Raw genomic sequence first — 21007 nt, 5'->3', positions numbered from 1 at the left:
GTGTTTTAGAAAAAGGTCAATATAGAACAGAGCATGATGTGTCAATAAGTGATATATATTTTGTTTGTATAAAATATTTACGCTGGGCATTTTTACAAAACAAATTAATCAAGAAATCAAACAGTTATTTAATAACTTCCCTCGACTTGCTCCAGTGTCGTGTCTAGATTAAGTATACCATTCGTTGAAACACTCTTGGTGAAATCAAAACTTGCTGCTGAGTCTGAGATAACAGCGAGAGGAAGGTCATCAAACGTCCAGGCGAATATCCTCATGTGTCCTTGACCATCGTATATCCAGTCGTTTACACTGACTGCCCATCCATCAGACGTACTTATAAGGTTTACTGTAGATTTAAACAATATTATAGGGTAAGAAATCTGTACACAATGAAACAAATATTCAGCTAACATGTTCAAGTATCCCTACATACAAATATTTCTGATTACATGTACATATTTACCTGTAGACACTAACTATCAGGCTCATACACAGGTGTATATATTTACCTGTAGACACTAACTATCAGGTCCATACACAGGTGTATATACATTACCTGTAGACAGTAACTATCAGGTCCATACACAGGTGTATATGTATTTACCTGTAGACACTAACTATCATGGTCCATACACAGGTGTATATATTTACCTGTAGACACTAACTATCAGGTCCATACACAGGTGTATATATTTACCTGTAGACACTAACTATCAGGTCCATACACAGGTGTATATATTTACCTGTAGACACTAATTGTCAGGTCCATACACAGGTGTATATATTTACCTGTAGACAGTAACTATCAGGTCCATACACAGGTGTATATATTTACCTGTAGACAGTAACTATCAGGCTCATACACAGGTGTATATATTTACCTGTAGACAGTAACTATCAGGTCCATACACAGGTGTATATATTTACCTGTAGACAGTAACTATCAGGTCCATACACAGGTGTATATATTTACCTGTAGACAGTAACTATCAGGTCCATACACAGGTGTATATATTTACCTGTAGACAGTAACTATCAGGTCCATACACAGGTGTATATATTTACCTGTAGACACTAACTATCAGGCTCATACACAGGTGTATATATTTACCTGTAGACACTAATTGTCAGGTCCATACACAGGTGTATATATTTACCTGTAGACACTAACTATCAGGCTCATACACAGGTGTATATATTTACCTGTAGACACTAACTATCAGGCTCATACACAGGTGTATATATTTACCTGTAGACACTAACTATCAGGTCCATACACAGGTGTATATATTTACCTGTAGACACTAACTATCAGGTCCATACACAGGTGTATATACATTACCTGTAGACAGTAACTATCAGGTCCATACACAGGTGTATATATTTACCTGTAGACACTAACTATCAGGTCCATACACAGGTGTATATATTTACCTGTAGACACTAACTATCAGGTCCATACACAGGTGTATATATTTACCTGTAGACACTAACTATCAGGTCCATACACAGGTGTATATACATTACCTGTAGACAGTAACTATCAGGTCCATACACAGGTGTATATATTTACCTGTAGACACTAACTATCAGGCTCATACACAGGTGTATATACATTACCTGTAGACAGTAACTATCAGGTCCATACACAGGTGTATATATTTACCTGTAGACAGTAACTATCAGGTCCATACACAGGTGTATATATTTACCTGTAGACACTAACTATCAGGTCCATACACAGGTGTATATATTTACCTGTAGACACTAACTATCAGGTCCATACACAGGTGTATATATTTACCTGTAGACACTAACTATCAGGTCCATACACAGGTGTATATACATTACCTGTAGACAGTAACTATCAGGTCCATACACAGGTGTATATATTTACCTGTAGACAGTAACTATCAGGTCCATACACAGGTGTATATATTTACCTGTAGACACTAACTATCAGGTCCATACACAGGTGTATATATTTACCTGTAGACACTAACTATCAGGTCCATACACAGGTGTATATATTTACCTGTAGACAGTAACTATCAGGTCCATACACAGGTGTATATATTTACCTGTAGACAGTAACTATCAGGTCCATACACAGGTGTATATATTTACCTGTAGACAGTAACTATCAGGTTCATACACAGGTGTATATATTTACCTGTAGACACTAACTATCAGGCTCATACACAGGTGTATATATTTACCTGTAGACAGTAACTATCAGGTCCATACACAGGTGTATATATTTACCTGTAGACACTAACTATCAGGCTCATACACAGGTGTATATATTTACCTGTAGACACTAATTGTCAGGTCCATACACAGGTGTATATATTTACCTGTAGACACTAACTATCAGGCTCATACACAGGTGTATATATTTACCTGTAGACACTAACTATCAGGTCCATACACAGGTGTATATATTTACCTGTAGACACTAACTATCAGGTCCATACACAGGTGTATATATTTACCTGTAGACACTAACTATCAGGTCCATACACAGGTGTATATACATTACCTGTAGACAGTAACTATCAGGTCCATACACAGGTGTATATATTTACCTGTAGACACTAACTATCAGGCTCATACACAGGTGTATATATTTACCTGTAGACACTAACTATCAGGTCCATACACAGGTGTATATATTTACCTGTAGACACTAACTATCAGGTCCATACACAGGTGTATATATTTACCTGTAGACACTAACTATCAGGTCCATACACAGGTGTATATATTTACCTGTAGACAGTAACTATCAGGTCGATACACAGGTGTATATATTTACCTGTAGACACTAACTATCAGGTCCATACACAGGTGTATATATTTACCTGTAGACACTAACTATCAGGTCCACACACAGGTGTATATATTTACCTGTAGACACTAACTATCAGGCTCATACACAGGTGTATATATTTACCTGTAGACACTAACTATCAGGTCCATACACAGGTGTATATATTTACCTGTAGACACTAACTATCAGGCTCATACACAGGTGTATATATTTACCTGTAGACACTAACTATCAGGCTCATACACAGGTGTATATATTTACCTGTAGACACTAACTATCAGGTCCATACACAGGTGTATATATTTACCTGTAGACAGTAACTATCAGGTCCATACACAGGTGTATATATTTACCTGTAGACACTAACTATCAGGCTCATACACAGGTGTATATATTTACCTGTAGACACTAACTATCAGGTCCATACACAGGTGTATATATTTACCTGTAGACAGTAACTATCAGGTCCATACACAGGTGTATATATTTACCTGTAGACACTAACTATCAGGCTCATACACAGGTGTATATATTTACCTGTAGACACTAACTATCAGGTCCATACATAGGTGTATATATTTACCTGTAGACACTAACTATCAGGCTCATACACAGGTGTATATATTTACCTGTAGACACTAACTATCAGGTCCATACACAGGTGTATATATTTACCTGTAGACAGTAACTATCAGGCTCATACACAGGTGTATATATTTACCTGTAGACAGTAACTATCAGGTCCATACACAGGTGTATATATTTACCTGTAGACAGTAACTATCAGGCTCATACACAGGTGTATATATTTACCTGTAGACACTAACTATCAGGTCCATACACAGGTGTATATATTTACCTGTAGACACTAACTATCAGGCTCATACACAGGTGTATATATTTACCTGTAGACACTAACTATCAGGTCCATACACAGGTGTATATATTTACCTGTAGACACTAACTATCAGCCTCATACACAGGTGTATATATTTACCTGTAGACAGTAACTATCAGGTCCATACACAGGTGTATATATTTACCTGTAGACAGTAACTATCAGGCTCATACACAGGTGTATATATTTACCTGTAGACACTAACTATCAGGTCCATACACAGGTGTATATATTTACCTGTAGACACTAACTATCAGGCTCATACACAGGTGTATATATTTACCTGTAGACAGTAACTATCAGGTCCATACACAGGTGTATATATTTACCTGTAGACACTAACTATCAGGCTCATACACAGGTGTATATATTTACCTGTAGACAGTAACTATCAGGTCCATACACAGGTGTATATATTTACCTGTAGACACTAACTATCAGGTCCATACACAGGTGTATATATTTACCTGTAGACACTAACTATCAGGTCCATACACAGGTGTATATATTTACCTGTAGACACTAACTATCAGGTCCATACACAGGTGTATATATTTACCTGTAGACACTAACTATCAGGTCCATACACAGGTGTATATATTTACCTGTAGACACTAACTATCAGGTCCATACACAGGTGTATATATTTACCTGTAGACACTAACTATCAGGTCCATACACAGGTGTATATATTTACCTGTAGACACTAACTATCAGGTCCATACACAGGTGTATATATTTACCTGTAGACACTAACTATCAGGTCCATACACAGGTGTATATATTTACCTGTAGACACTAACTATCAGGTCCATACACAGGTGTATATATTTACCTGTAGACACTAACTATCAGGTCCATACACAGGTGTATATATTTACCTGTAGACACTAACTATCAGGTCCATACACAGGTGTATATATTTACCTGTAGACACTAACTATCAGGTCCATACACAGGTGTATATATTTACCTGTAGACACTAACTATCAGGTCCATACACAGGTGTATATATTTACCTGTAGACACTAACTATCAGGTCCATACACAGGTGTATATATTTACCTGTAGACACTAACTATCAGGCTCATACACAGGTGTATATATTTACCTGTAGACACTAACTATCAGGCTCATACACAGGTGTATATATTTACCTGTAGACACTAACTATCAGGTCCATACACAGGTGTATATATTTACCTGTAGACACTAACTATCAGGTCCATACACAGGTGTATATATTTACCTGTAGACAGTAACTATCAGGTCCATACACAGGTGTATATATTTACCTGTAGACACTAACTATCAGGTCCATACACAGGTGTATATATTTACCTGTAGACACTAACTATCAGGTCCATACACAGGTGTATATATTTACCTGTAGACACTAACTATCAGGTCCATACACAGGTGTATATATTTACCTGTAGACAGTAACTATCAGGTCCATACACAGGTGTATATATTTACCTGTAGACAGTAACTATCAGGTCCATACACAGGTGTATATATTTACCTGTAGACACTAACTATCAGGTCCATACACAGGTGTATATATTTACCTGTAGACACTAACTATCAGGTCCATACACAGGTGTATATATTTACCTGTAGACACTAACTATCAGGCTCATACACAGGTGTATATATTTACCTGTAGACAGTAACTATCAGGTCCATACACAGGTGTATATATTGACCTGTAGACAGTAACTATCAGGCTCATACACAGGTGTATATATTTACCTGTAGACACTAACTATCAGGTCCATACACAGGTGTATATATTTACCTGTAGACACTAACTATCAGGCTCATACACAGGTGTATATATTTACCTGTAGACAGTAACTATCAGGTCCATACACAGGTGTATATATTTACCTGTAGACACTAACTATCAGGCTCATACACAGGTGTATATATTTACCTGTAGACACTAACTATCAGGTCCATACACAGGTGTATATATTTACCTGTACACGCTAACTATCAGGTCCATACACAGGTGTATATATTTACCTGTAGACACTAACTATCAGGTCCACACACAGGTGTATATACATTACCTGTAGACAGTAACTATCAGGTCCATACACAGGTGTATATATTTACCTGTAGACACTAACTATCAGGTCCATACACAGGTGTATATATTTACCTGTAGACACTAACTATCAGGTCCACACACAGGTGTATATATTTACCTGTAGACACTAACTATCAGGTCCATACACAGGTGTATATATTTACCTGTAGACAGTAACTATCAGGTCCATACACAGGTGTATATATTTAACTGTAGACAGTAACTATCAGGTCCATACACAGGTGTATATATTTACCTGTAGACACTAACTATCAGGTCCATACACAGGTGTATATATTTACCTTAGATACTAGCCATCAGGTCCATACACAGGTGTATATATTTACCTGTAGACACTAATTGTCAGATCTATACCTTGTGTAGGTACTTACCTGTATGTGAGGTGGTTAGTGGTAAGTAGACTGGAGTCCAGACCCGTATGGCTGTGTCAGAGTAACCAAACATTACACCTCCTACCACCATAAAACCATGAAGCTGTTTTTGTACACTGATGGAACCTAAAAAGACAGAGAGTCCAAACGTACATACTTGTAGGAGTGGTCGGGTAGCACAGTTGTCTTTCACCTAGGCGATCGGGCTTTTCCCAGATCGGAAGTGTGGTCACCTGCCCTACCACCAAAAAGGCCAAGAGACTGAATAATAGGTTTTTAGTATGCTGTGATGAAGAGATACCAGGTGTGTATAAATGGATGATCTTGATCCTCATTCAATGTCATAATTCAAGGTCACATGGGTCAAATATGCTAAAATGTTCAAATGACTTCTTCTTGATATCCAAAAGGCCCAGAGACCCAATATTAGGTCTTAACATGCTGGGATGAAGCGCTTCCAAGTTTGTTCAAATGGATAACATTGTCCTTCATTCAAGGTAATATGGGTCAATATACTAAAAAATGTAAAGGACTTCCTCTTGATAACCAAAAGGCCCTGAGACCAAATAGTAGGCCTTTAGCATGCTGAGATAACGAGCTACCAAGTTTATAGTGTATACCAAGTGTATAAATGGATGACACCAAGGTCACAGGAGCCAAATAGGCTGAATTCTATCAAAACTCATGGGCCTCTTGTTATTTTGCAAGTGCCTTTAGCGAGCAAAAACAAAAAACTTTGAGTTTCATAAATCTCATATAAAATCAAAAAAATTTAAGATATGTGTTACATAACTCAGGAACTTGGATTTTGGTAATTTCTGAAGTCGAAATGTAGAGGGCAAAATCAAACGGTCACAAGCAATTTTTGACTGACGCAGTCAATGAAAAACGTTGAAGGATACATTGTACTAGTGAAATAACAGGAAACTATGTAGAAATAGCTTGATAAATACATAAATCTTTTTGTAATTGATATAAAAATGTCAGCAACCTTACACAATAAGCAATCAATTTACCTATGGCTTCTCCTGTCATACCGGACCTGCTGCCGTTAATCTGCACGATGACGTAATCAGGATATTTACCAAGGTTGTGTTGTATCTCGTGGAAACTCAAATTATCTACAAATACACAACATTTTGACAAAATTATAGTTGGTCAGCATCATTGGTTTCAGATTAAAAAATGCTTAATGATGTAGTATCGTTTTATGTCTAGTTGTGACAGGAAAAAATCCAATAGTCAGGATTGGGAGTCTGGAAAATTGCCGGAAGTTCTAGCCAATTAGGTAATCTGCAAGGCCAACAGGAATTCACATAAAGACTCTCTGATAAAGCATTGATTATTCATATTGAAACAAAAAATATGTTATGTTGTCATGGCAAACAATTAAAGCAAAGACTGGGTCAAACAATTAGTTCTTATTGCTTATTTACTCACAGACAGAAGGTATTTAAACACTCTGAAAAATAAACCGATCTCGAAAATAAGTTATGGATTTATTTCAGGAAGAAACTGAATGAAGATAAGATGCTTGAAAACAGCATTTCACCGTCACCAAGTCCCGGACCAATATGATTGAGTTCGGATGCGGCTACGATTGTATGTCACTCAGGTAAACAGATATTATCGACTGGCAATTGCATTCATGAAAAGGAATTGTTCCACTTGTCAGTTCATTGCCATCAGTGATTATTGATTTGGAAACCATGCTGATGTAATTGCCTTCCTTTGGTGACACCAAATGTTTCGAATAGGTTAATTAGCCGCACGTGGACTACAGCAAAAACATCTTCAAATTATTAAAGGCGTTGAAAAAAACCGATTTTGAAAAATAGGTTTAAACCTAACTTAAACAAATAAGCAGGGACAAGTATTTTTGTATTTAGGTTATTACAGTTCTGGTTTATAAACTACAACTGGTGATGATATTGGTCGGGTTAATTATCTACAACTGGTGATGATATTGGTCGGGTTAATTATCTACAACTGATGATGATATTGGTCGGGGTTAATTATCTACAACTGGTGATGATATTGGTCGGGTTAATTATCTACAACTGGTGATGATATTGGTCGGGGTTAATTATCTACCAATGGTGATGATATTGGTCGGGGTTAATTATCTACAACTGATGATGATATTGGTCGGGGTTAATTATCTACAACTGGTGATGATATTGGTCGGGTTAATTATCTACAACTGGTGGTGATATTGGTCGGGTTAATTATCTACAACTGGTGATAATATTGGTCGGGATAATTATCTACAACTGATGATGATATTGGTCGAGGTTAATTATCTACAACTAATGATGATATTGGTCGGGTTAATTATCTACAACTGATGATGATATTGGTCGGGGTTAATTATCTATAACTGATGATGATATTGGTCGGGTTAATTATCTACAACTGGTGATAATATTGGTCGGGTTAATTATCTACAACTGATGATGATATTGGTCGGGTTAATTATCTACAACTGGTGGTGATATTGGTCGGGTTAATTATCTACAACTGATGACGATATTGGTCGGGTTAATTATCTACAACCTGTGATGATATTGGTCGGGTTTATTATTTACAACTGGTGATGATATTGGTCGGGTTAATTATCTACAACTGGTGATAATATTGGTCGGGGTTAATTATCTACAACTGGTGATGATATTGGTCGAGGTTAATTATCTACAACTGGTGATGATATTGGTCGGGTTAATTATCTACAACTGATGATGATATTGGTCGAGGTTAATTATCTACAACTGATGATGATATTGGTCGGGTTAATTATCTACAACTGATGATGATATTGGTCGGGTTAATTATCTACAACTGGTGATAATATTGGTCGGGTTTATTATCTACAACTGGTGGTGATATTGGTCGGGTTTATTATCTATAACTGGTGGTGATATTGGTCGGGTTAATTGTCTACAACTGATGATGATATTGGTCGAGGTTAATTATCTACAACTGGTGATGATATTGGTCGGGTTTATTATCTACAACTGGTGATGATATTGGTCGGGTTAATTATCTACAACGGGTGATGATATTGGTCGGGTTTATTATCTACAACTGGTGATGATATTGGTCGGGTTAATTATCTACAACTGGTGATGATATTGGTCGGGTTTATTATCTACAACTGGTGGTGATATTGGTCGGGTTAATTATCTACAACTGGTGATGATATTGGTCGGGTTTATTATCTACAACTGGTGGTGATATTGGTCGGGTTTATTATCTACAACTGGTGATGATATTGGTCGGGTTAATTATCTACAACTGGTGATAATATTGGTCGGGTTAATTATCTACAACTGATGATGATATTGGTCGGGGTTAATTATCTACAACTGATGATAATATTGGTCGGGTTAATTGTCTACAACTGATGATGATATTGGTCGGGGTTAATTATCTACAACTGATGATGATATTGGTCGAGGTTAATTATCTACAACTGATGATGATATTGGTCCGGTTAATTATCTACAACTGATGATGATATTGGTCGGGTTAATTATCTACAACTGGTGATAATATTGGTCGGGTTAATTATCTACAACTGATGATGATATTGGTCAGGTTAATTATCTACAACTGGTGATGATATTGGTCAGGTTAATTATCTACAACTGTTGTGATATTGGTCAGGTTAATTATCTACAACTGATGATGATATTGGTCAGGTTAATTATCTACAACTGGTGATGATATTGGTCAGGTTAATTATCGACAACTGATGATGATATTGGTTGGGTTAATTATCTACAACTGATGATGATATTGGTCGGGTTAATTATCGACAACTGATGATGATATTGGTCGGGTTAATTATCTACAACTTGTGATGATATTGGTCGGGTTAATTATCGACAACTGATGATGATATTGGTCGGGTTAATTATCTACAACTGGTGATGATATTGGTCAGGTTAATTATCTACAACTGATGATAATATTGGTCGGGGTTAATTATCTACAACTGGTGATGATATTGGTCGGGGTTAATTATCTACAACTGATGATGATATTGGTCGAGGTTAATTATCTACAACTGGTGATAATATTGGTCGGGTTAATTATCTACAACTGATGATGATATTGGTCGGGTTAATTATCTACAACTGATGATGATATTGGTCGGGGTTAATTATCTACAACTGATGATAATATTGGTCGGGTTAATTGTCTACAACTGATGATGATATTGGTCGGGGTTAATTATCTACAACTGATGATGATATTGGTCGAGGTTAATTATCTACAACTGATGATGATATTGGTCCGGTTAATTATCTACAACTGATGATGATATTGGTCGGGTTAATTATCTACAACTGGTGATAATATTGGTCGGGTTAATTATCTACAACTGATGATGATATTGGTCAGGTTAATTATCTACAACTGGTGATGATATTGGTCAGGTTAATTATCTACAACTGTTGTGATATTGGTCGGGTTAATTATCTACAACTGATGATGATATTGGTCGGGTTAATTATCTACAACGGGTGATGATATTGGTCAGGTTAATTATCTACAACTGGTGATGATATTGGTCAGGTTAATTATCTACAACTGATGATGATATTGGTCGGGTTAATTATCTACAACTGATGATGATATTGGTCGGGTTAATTATCGACAACTGATGGTGATATTGGTCGGGTTAATTATCTACAACTTGTGATGATATTGGTCGGGTTAATTATCGACAACTGATGATGATATTGGTCGGGTTAATTATCTACAACTGGTGATGATATTGGTCAGGTTAATTATCTACAACTGATGATAATATTGGTCGGGTTAATTATCTACAACTGGTGATGATATTGGTCAGGTTAATTATCTACAACTGGTGATGATATTGGTCAGGTTAATTATCTACAACTGTTGTGATATTGGTCGGGTTAATTATCTACAACTGATGATGATATTGGTCGGGTTAATTATCTACAACTGGTGATGATATTGGTCAGATTAATTATCTACAACTGGTGATGATATTGGTCAGGTTAATTATCTACAACTGTTGTGATATTGGTCGGGTTAATTATCTACAACTAATGATGATATTGGTCGGGGTTAATTATCTACAACTAATGATGATATTGGCCGGGTTAATTATCTACAACTGATGATGATATTGGTCGGGGTTAATTATCTACAACTGATGATAATATTGGTCGGGTTAATTATCTACAACTGATGATGATATTGGTCGGGTTAATTATCTACAACTGATGATGATATTGGTCGGGGTTAATTATCTACAATTGGTGATGATATTGGTCGGGTTAATTATCTACAACTGGTGATGATATTGGTCGGGGTTAATTATCTACAACTGATGATGATATTGGTCGGGGTTAATTATCTACAACTGGTGATGATATTTGTCGGGGTTAATTATCTACAACTGGTGGTGATATTGGTCGGGTTAATTATCTACAACTGGTGATGATATTGGTCGGGGTTAATTATCTACAACTGGTGATGATATTGGTCGGGTTAATTATCTACAACTGATGATGATATTGGTCGGGTTAATTATCTACAACTGTGATGATATTGGTCGGGTTAATTATCTACAACTGGTGATTATATTGGTCGGGTTAATTATCTACAACTGGTGGTGATATTGGTCTGGTTAATTATCTACAACTGGTGATGATATTGGTCGGGTTTATTATCTACAACTGGTGATAATATTGGTCGGGTTTATTATCTACAACTGGTGGTGATATTGGTCGAGGTTAATTATCTACAACTGGTGATTATATTGGTCGGGTTTAATCATCTACAACTGGTGATGATATTGGTCGAGGTTTATTATCTTCAACTGGTGATAATATTGGTCGGATTTATTTCAAAGACCAAGAGCTTTTATGAGTAATTCGTGTGACAAAACTGTACGGGTTTAGTCGCAATGTTTCATGATGAAGACACCAAAGCAAATGATGAACATATTACATACAACGGTAACTACAATGATGATTAAAGGTCTAATTTGTCAATATTAGTTACAGATCACTAGAGGGAATATTGTGATTTACCTATATGATGGATGACACACATAGCCTGCTTAAACAACGACACATAAGTGACATTAGGAAATATTTAACAGCTGCATATACAATCTGTCTGCTTTATGACATTAAGAAACTTCCTTATTTTAAGGAAAGTTTATGAAACTGAATCTTGAACTTGATCTAGATATTCACCAGGCCGGATTTGTCCATGAAATTAATAGCGGTAGCTGTTCAGGAACTCAAGGTCTTAATATCTGTAGACCAGGACTTACTGTTTAGAACATTAAGCTCCGTCCACGGATGGTAGAAATCAGGTCTAGGGAAATCCCACGCCCTCCATGCCCTCACGCGGACGTGACCCGATTTGGCATCGTCAGGGTTCAGGTGCATGGGCCCATCCCAACCAGATTCACCTAGAAATGGAATGAAAGTATATCTTATCAACACACAACAAATACGCCATCCAAACAATTAAAGTTTAAGGTTCTAAGTAGAGAACGAAACCGCTTTGATAGTATCCGCACCAAAAAAAATCTTTTGATATATATTTCAAAATTTGCAACTTAACAATTTTGCATTACTGAAACTATACATTAATCATCTGGATGATCTAAACAAATATTAAACGAACGGTCATATATAATATGCAAGGATATTACAATGTAATATGCGGGTATTAAAAATGTAACCTTTTATATTTATTTTACAATCATCACCGGGTTCAATCGTACTGACCGGGCGCCGGTGCTTACACCTGGGCGTCGAGGAATTTTACACCCGGGCAACGATAATTTCTATAGAAAATATATAAATCACTGTTATTGGCCCGGATGGGAGCATGTTAGGGGTCTCATTGTTGGGAGAATGTCGTAGTACCCGAGGTGACCCCTATAACTTCCCACGTAAGATCGGTCGCCTACGTGAAATATGACCACAATGAACTAAGAAAGAATATGATGACTGCTGCCCATCCGACGACAAATGGTAGGAGAAATGACATCACACAATACACCTGAGTGATCGAGTGTTTCAGTGTACATGTACGAGATGGTGCTGCCTTAGTGCTCTTCAAACAAAAGCACATCACGATGTTCTAAACAGAGCGAGTGATGATTTACATATTTTTTTTTATTTCATTCATCGCCTGATTCAGATTATTGATTTTAGTATTTATCTATTTTTGTAGACAAAATATCACGGATGAAAATCAATACCATCCTCACAATAGTTCTACGTTAAGTCTACATATAAATAACTTTCAAAGTATACATTTTATCAGTACTAAGAACTGGGCCCATTTTTTCCCGGGGCAATTAGCGAAGTTCTCGAATGATTTTCTTAATGTTTATACATATTATATAACGTTAATGGAGATCTACAGTTAACAACCAACAACAAAACAATCTTCGAATCCTGTTTATCGATAGTATTTTCGTTGACAGGAAAAACATGCGGACACCATCCCACCGATAAATAATCTTTATAATTTTCTTTTAGACAACAGTCAACGAGAAATTGAATGCCGATCCTCAACGACAGGAACAAACCGATAGCGATGACGATGTGTTCACAATTCAAGGTGTAGGTGTGATTACATGTTCACAATACAAGGTTCGGGTGTGACTATATGTTCACAATACACGGTGCAGGTGTTCACAATACAAGGTGATGGTGTTCACAATACAAGGTGCGGGTGTGGCTATGTGTTCACAATAAAGGTTCGGGTGTGACTATATGTTCACAATACAAGGTACGGATGTGACTATGTGTTCACAATACAAGGTGCGGGTGTGGCTATGTGTTCACAATAAAGGTTCGGGTGTGACTATATGTTCACAATACAAGGTACGGGTGTGACTATATGTTCACAATACAAGGTGAGGGTGTGACTATATGTTCACAATACAAGGTACGGATGTGACTATGTGTTCACAATACAAGGTGTGGATGTGACTATATGTTCACAATACAAGGTACGGATGTGACTATATGTTCACAATACAAGGTGCGGGTATGACACAATGTTCACAATACAAGGTGCGAGTGTGGTTATGTGTTCACCATACAAGGTGCGGATGTGACTATATGTTCACAATACAAGGCGCGGGTATGACACAATGTTCACAATACAAGGTGCGGGTGTGACACAATGTTCACAATACAAGGTGCGGATGTGGTTATGTGTTCACAATACAAGGTGCGGGTATGACACAATGTTCACAATACAAGGTGCGGGTGTGACACAATGTTAATACAAGATGCGAGTGTGACTATATGTTCACAATACAAGGTACGGATGTGACTATATGTTCACAATACAAGGTGCGGATGTGACTATGTGTTCACAATACAAGGTACGGGTGTGGTTATGTGTTCACAATACAAGGCGCGGGTATGACACAATGTTCACAATACAAGGTGCGGGTGTGCCACAATGTTCACAATACAAGGTGCGGATGTGGTTATGTGTTCACAATACAAGGTGCGGGTGTGACACAATGTTCACAATACAAGGTGCGGATGTGGTTATGTGTTCACAATACAAGGTGCGGGTGTGACACAATGTTCACAATACAAGGTACGGTAGTGACTATATGTTCACAATACAAGGTGCGGGTGTGACTATATGTTCACAATACAAGGTACGGATGTGACTATGTGTTCACAATACAAGGTGTGGATGTGACTATATGTTCACAATACAAGGTACGGATGTGACTATATGTTCACAATGCAAGGTGCTGGTATGACGCAATGTTCACAATACAAGGTGCGAGAGTGGTTATGTGTTCACAATACAAGGTGCGGGTGTGGTTATGTGTTCACAATAGAAGGTGCGGGTATGACACAATGTTCACAATAGAAGGTGCGGGTGTGACACACTGTTCACAATACAAGGTACGGATGTGACTATGTGTTCACAATACAAGGTGCTGGTATGACACAATGTTCACAATACAAGGTGCGGGTATGACACAATGTTCACAATACAAGGTGCGAGTGTGGTTATGTGTTCACAATACAAGGTGCGGGTGTGGTTATGTGTTCACAATACAAGGTGTGGATGTGACTATATGTTCACAATACAAGGTGCGGGTATGACACAATGTTCACAATACAAGGTGCGAGTGTGACACAATGTTCACAATACAAGGTGCGGATGTGGTTATGTGTTCACAATACAAGGTGCGGGTATGACACAATGTTCACAATACAAGGTGCGGGTGTGACACAATGTTCACAATACAAGGTGCGAGTGTGGTTATGTGTTCACAATACAAGGTGCGAGTGTGGTTATGTGTTCACAATACAAGGTGCGGATGTGACACAATGTTCACAATACAAGGTGCGGATGTGGTTATGTGTTCACAATACAAGGTGCGGGTGTGACTATGTGTTCACAATACAAGGTGCGGATGTGACTATGTGTTCACAATACAAGGCGCGGGTATGACACAATGTTCACAATACAAGGTGCGGGTGTGACTATATGTTCACAATACAAGGTACGGATGTGACTATGTGTTCACAATACAAGGTGCGGATGTGACTATGTGTTCACAATACAAGGTGCGGGTGTGGTTATGTGCTCACAATACAAGGCGCGGGTATGACACAATGTTCACAATAGAAGGTGCGGGTGTGACACAATGTTCACAATACAAGGTGCGGATGTGGTTATGTGTTCACAATACAAGGTGCGGGTGTGGTTATGTGTTCACAATACAAGGTGCTGGTATGACACAATGTTCACAATACAAGGTGCGGGTATGACACAATGTTCACAATACAAGGTGCGGGTGTGACACAATGTTCACAATACAAGGTGCGGGTGTGACACAATGTTCACAATACAAGGTGCGAGTGTGGTTATGTGTTCACAATACAAGGTGCGGATGTGACTATGTGTTCACAATACAAGGTGCGGATGTGGTTATGTGTTCACAATACAAGGTGCGGGTATGACAGTGTTCACAATACAAGGTGCGGGTGTGACACAATGTTCAGAATACAAGGTGCGGGTGTGGTTATGTTTTTTACACAATACAAGGTGTGGATGTGACTATGTGTTCACAAGTCGACCCCTTGGGAATGAGACAGTGGGATCTCAAACATCTGGGCAAGATTCTCTAGCTGCCAAACACTCGACAAGCCTCGTGTTTGTCAAACCTAAAATCTTCCCCCTCGGCTTGAGACAGGGAAACTATTATATATGTTTCACACATGGCAGTGTCCCCGTTAAACACAGAATCAAAGGTAGATTCCTGGCAGAGACGGGCGATACTTCACTTTAGGTTCCCACAGGGACAAACAGTTAATGATAGTGTGTCCAAGGAATTTTATTTAGGTCAGGGAGACATTTATCTCATCCTTGATTTGATAACTTGTTTAAGTCAATCATCGAAAAGGGCAAAAGGTACTTATTGTATATTTGAGATATAAAACGGTCATATCGACACATTCCTGATAACGCGGGATATACAAACTTGATTGGTACTCATTTGAATCAGCATTTGATATTTGATACGCTTTTGTCTTTGGGACTTAGGTCTACCACGCAAAACATGTCGACGAGTCATAGTTGTTATATTTCATGTTTACGGAGATGGGATATAATAAAGTGAATTATCTAGATGAGTTAGCAGGGGTGAACATTCCTGTGAGAGCGGACACAGCTTTTATGGTTCTTGTAAGGTTGCTGGATGCTTGTGGCTTTAGAGAATCAGAGAAAGAAAACTCCCTGTTAAGCTGCATATAGGGTGTTTTAGGTGTGATTTGTGACTTTGTCCGTTCCTCAGAATAAGGTACTGTAAACGTACTTATTTTAGTGGGAGTTTAATTTTAGCGCTTTTCGCGCTCTTTGTGGAGCGCTAATTCATGTACAGCGCTAAAATTTTGAATTTAAAACTGAATATTAGTAATACACTCTTTAAGTCTGTTCGAGAATTGGTCTGTAGGAAAAGTGTTACTTTAGATGATTCGTAGAGTTTTTGTGGAAACTGAATGCTATCTCTCACTTTGCGAAGTCAGGCAAGATTTCTGTATTTAAGTTGCAAAGGTGTGTATACCAGACATTGTAAAATTTAGATGATTTCAGAGGAGAATTGGTATCTGACATCTCGTGCCTGTTTGTTTGGATTTGGCGGTTGGTGTCCTATTACAGGACAAGTTTATTCATGCCAGGTTTCCGTCAGACGATGTAGGTACATGTATGTTTTTACATGATAACGCATTTGAACTACATTTGTAGTCTAAACATGAGGTCCTGAGTTCAGAGAGAAAAAAGGTCGTGGTTATTTGTGAAAATAAGGCTTCGGTAACAGTCTTTCTCCGGGTACTCCGGATACTCGACCTCCAAACCTGGCACGTCCTTAAATGACCCTGGCTTTTAATAGGACGTTAAACAAACTAAACCAATCGGTAACCGTCCTAGCGTCGTCTGCCATTCCGTGACGCATGGAGCTACTTATTCAGAGTTGTCAGGGGGAGTTACTATTTTTGTTGCTAGGGGTGACTTTTGAAACAAATGGGCCGTGCATAGTCCATGGATGAACAACAGAATTCCAGTTCTGTTATCTAGGTGGGAAACTGGTACGACACAGTGCGTAAATGTTTTACGGGACAAGGTTCATAGACCTAATCATTTTCATGTCTGATTTATTTATTTGACAGTTCAGTATATTTTATGACATGTGTGCTTAAGAGGTGCATTGTGTATTAACTTTGTCAGTGCTTATTGTTATTTTAATAAATCCTGCACAATATTTGTGTCTTGTTGTAGGGTCGATGTAATTAATACATATTTAAGCATATCTTCAGCAAGTCTCCGTTTTAAGAATAGGCAGTCGAACTTGCCGGGAAATGTGAAAAAGCTGCTTTAATTCGTGAACTTTCACACATACTATACACATGAAATGTATGGTAATTCTTCGTTAAAGTTATATGGTATCAAGTTTGTAAATAAATTTTAAAGGAATTTATTGCTTTCCAATACATGAAATTAATTAACGGCACAATTATCCGTTTATATCATGTTAAGGAGAGAAAGTGTGTCTCGTTTTGTTTTATCGTGGTCCATGTGATGGATCATATGATCACGTCTGCTATATCGTGGTTCATGTTATACAGTTGAGTGTAGACTAAAGGTTACACCCAAGTGCACTCCGAGTGCACTCCATTTGGACTTGGAGTGCACTCCGTTTGGACTCCAGGTAAACTTGGAGTGCACTCCAAGTGGACTCCGAGTCTACCCCAGGTCTATAATCAGACTATATCATATACATATTAATAATTTGGTGCTTTTAATATAATTTATATATAAATAAATAGATTTTTACAAATTACTTTTGTTCTGTTAATATTACTTTTAACATTGGTTTAGTCTACTAGGAATATTTATTTTATTGTTAATACATGGTAATAATGCCTACATGTTAAATTTATATTTATTAAGTTCCATAAAAAAAGTTATACAATTTATGCTATAAGCAGGTTTCTATGAAAGTTAATTGCTTATTATTTCATATTTTATCAAAATGAAAGTAAATTGTATTTCATTTTATCAAAGGGACTATATGGTTAGATATGTGTTATGCATAAAAAGTAGGTAATTCAGACCTATATCCCCTTCTATGACTCACAAATTCATCATCAGTGCATAATGGCATATTCTACCATGTTTGCTTTGCAACGCCAGTTTTGATTGGTTTAAAACCATGTATTATTTTCCAATAATACACGCTCGTGCCAATAATACACGCTCGTGAGTCACGACTGTTACAACTTTATATATCTAATATTCACTTATTTTTTATAAGGTTACAATAGCCGAGTGGGCTAATGGGTTAGTCTTTCATTAAATTTTTATCACGACGTGAGTTCGAATCCTACGGAAGCCCCCTTTTTTTCTATTTTTTTTCTTTTCTTTATCCCGCTTTTTTTTTTTTTTAATTTTCATAATCAATGCCATATTATAGATGTTCTTGATCGTAGTACTGTAGTGCCTGTAAAGATATGTATATTTCATCAACAAATAATGCAATACTCAAGAAATAAATTACAAGGTTTTCCCGGGGTTTCTTTGCTGTTTTTCTATTAGAAAGAGGTCGATCTCAGAACTAAACAGTACATGGTAGAATAGAAATAATCAACTTTGACTCGTGTATTGTTGCAGGATATACAACAATACACGAGTCATCATTAATTATTTCTTAATTATTTCATATTTTGTGCGGGACTACAATTCACTGAATTCTCTAGTTGGAATACTTTGCAGTTGTTAAAAGGAATTGTCTTTTATTTGTGGTATGTTGTGTATTAATCCTTTGTACTTTCAAGCAAGAAGATTAATATTTGTTTCTCTTTTCTATCAGCTTAACCGTAGATGTCAGTGGAAATGTGGATGAGGATGACCTCAACTCTGATGATGAGAATTATGGTCCAAGCTTTGACTTCACTCTACATTCCTTTAAATCGCTACTTGTCATACAGTTATGAATGGATTTGAACCCAATTTAGTCAGAAACATCTTTGGGGGAAGGGGAACTGATTTTGCATAAGTGGTGACTCTGACCCCTGAGGGGCCAAATGGGCGGGGCCCAATAGGGGAAATAGAGGTAATTCCTTTAAATCGCTACTTGTCATAAAGTTATGAATGGATTTGAATCCCAATTTGGTCAGAAACATCCTTGGGGGAAGGGGAACTGATTTTGCATAAATGGTGACTCTGACCCCTGAGGAGCCAAATGGGCGGGCCCAAAAGGGGAAATAGAGTTAATTCCTTTAAATCGCTACTTGTCATAAAGTTATGAATGAATTTGAATCCCAATTTAGTCAGAAACATCCTTGGGGGAAGGGGAACTGATTTTGCATAACTGGTGACTCTGACCCCTGAGGGGCCAAATGGGCGGGGCCCAATAGGGGACAAAGAGGTAATTCCTTTAAATCGCTACTAGTCATTAAGTTATGAATGGATTTGAACCTAATTTGGTCAGAAACATCCTTGGGGAAAGGGGAACTGATTTTGCATAAATGGTGATTCTGAACCCTGAGGGGCCAAATGGGCGGCACCAAATAGGGGAAATAGAGGTAATTCCTTTAAATCGCTACTAGTCATAAAGTTGTGAATGGATTTGAACCGGTCAGAAACATCCTTGGGGGAAGGGGAACCGAGTTAGTAAACATATTGCAAAAATCATCATTATCTGTGGTGACAGAGCTTTTTCTCATTGGTTCGGGATGGGGTTTTTGTCTCATTTTGGGAACAAAATTGGTGAATTCGGAAATATTTCTTCAGGAGTAAAGAGAAAATTATAGGAATTCGGGTTTAAAATGAAATAATTCCAATTGGGAATGGCCCCAGAAAGCCCTCAGAAAAAGCCCTGAGGTGATCATATTTTGACAAAGCATCATCATCATCATCATCATCATCATCATCATATCATCATCATCAGCAGCAGCATCATCATCATCATTATCATCATCATCATCCAAATTAAATAAGCATGTCATTATATACATACTTATCGCAAAGACTAAGACAAACATTTTTGTCATACATTTGTACTTAGTTAAACATACAAGAGTAATATAAGTTAATCAATCCTGGTTGCCATGAAACTGATGTATTGTCCAAAGTCATCAGAGAGGACGTGTCTCTAATTTTCTACACAGCTTGGGAAATTGCTGTAAAACAGGAGAGCAACAGTATGTTCGTATATGTTAATTCTCTAT

At 37.4% G+C, this 21007-nt stretch overlaps 1 protein-coding gene across 1 annotated transcript in view; it reads right to left on the bottom strand.

Moving 5' to 3' along the window:
- Positions 1–103: 103 nt before the first annotated feature.
- LOC117319290 overlaps positions 104–21007 on the bottom strand; it is a 31262-nt gene continuing 10358 nt past the window's right edge. The window contains exons 3-6 of the mRNA XM_033874121.1: positions 12547–12687; positions 7238–7342; positions 6222–6347; positions 104–346 (exon numbers count right to left, since the gene is read on the bottom strand). Of these exons, the coding sequence (XP_033730012.1) occupies positions 129–346; positions 6222–6347; positions 7238–7342; positions 12547–12687 (590 nt within the window). The 3' untranslated portion in view covers positions 104–128. The remainder of the gene's footprint in view (positions 347–6221; positions 6348–7237; positions 7343–12546; positions 12688–21007) is intronic.

This window comes from Pecten maximus, unplaced genomic scaffold (genome assembly GCF_902652985.1).
Source record: "Pecten maximus unplaced genomic scaffold, xPecMax1.1, whole genome shotgun sequence".
Lineage (NCBI taxonomy): Eukaryota > Metazoa > Mollusca > Bivalvia > Pectinida > Pectinidae > Pecten > Pecten maximus.
The sequence above is the reverse complement of the archived record's forward strand: the minus strand, read 5'-3'. Positions and strand labels throughout refer to the sequence as shown.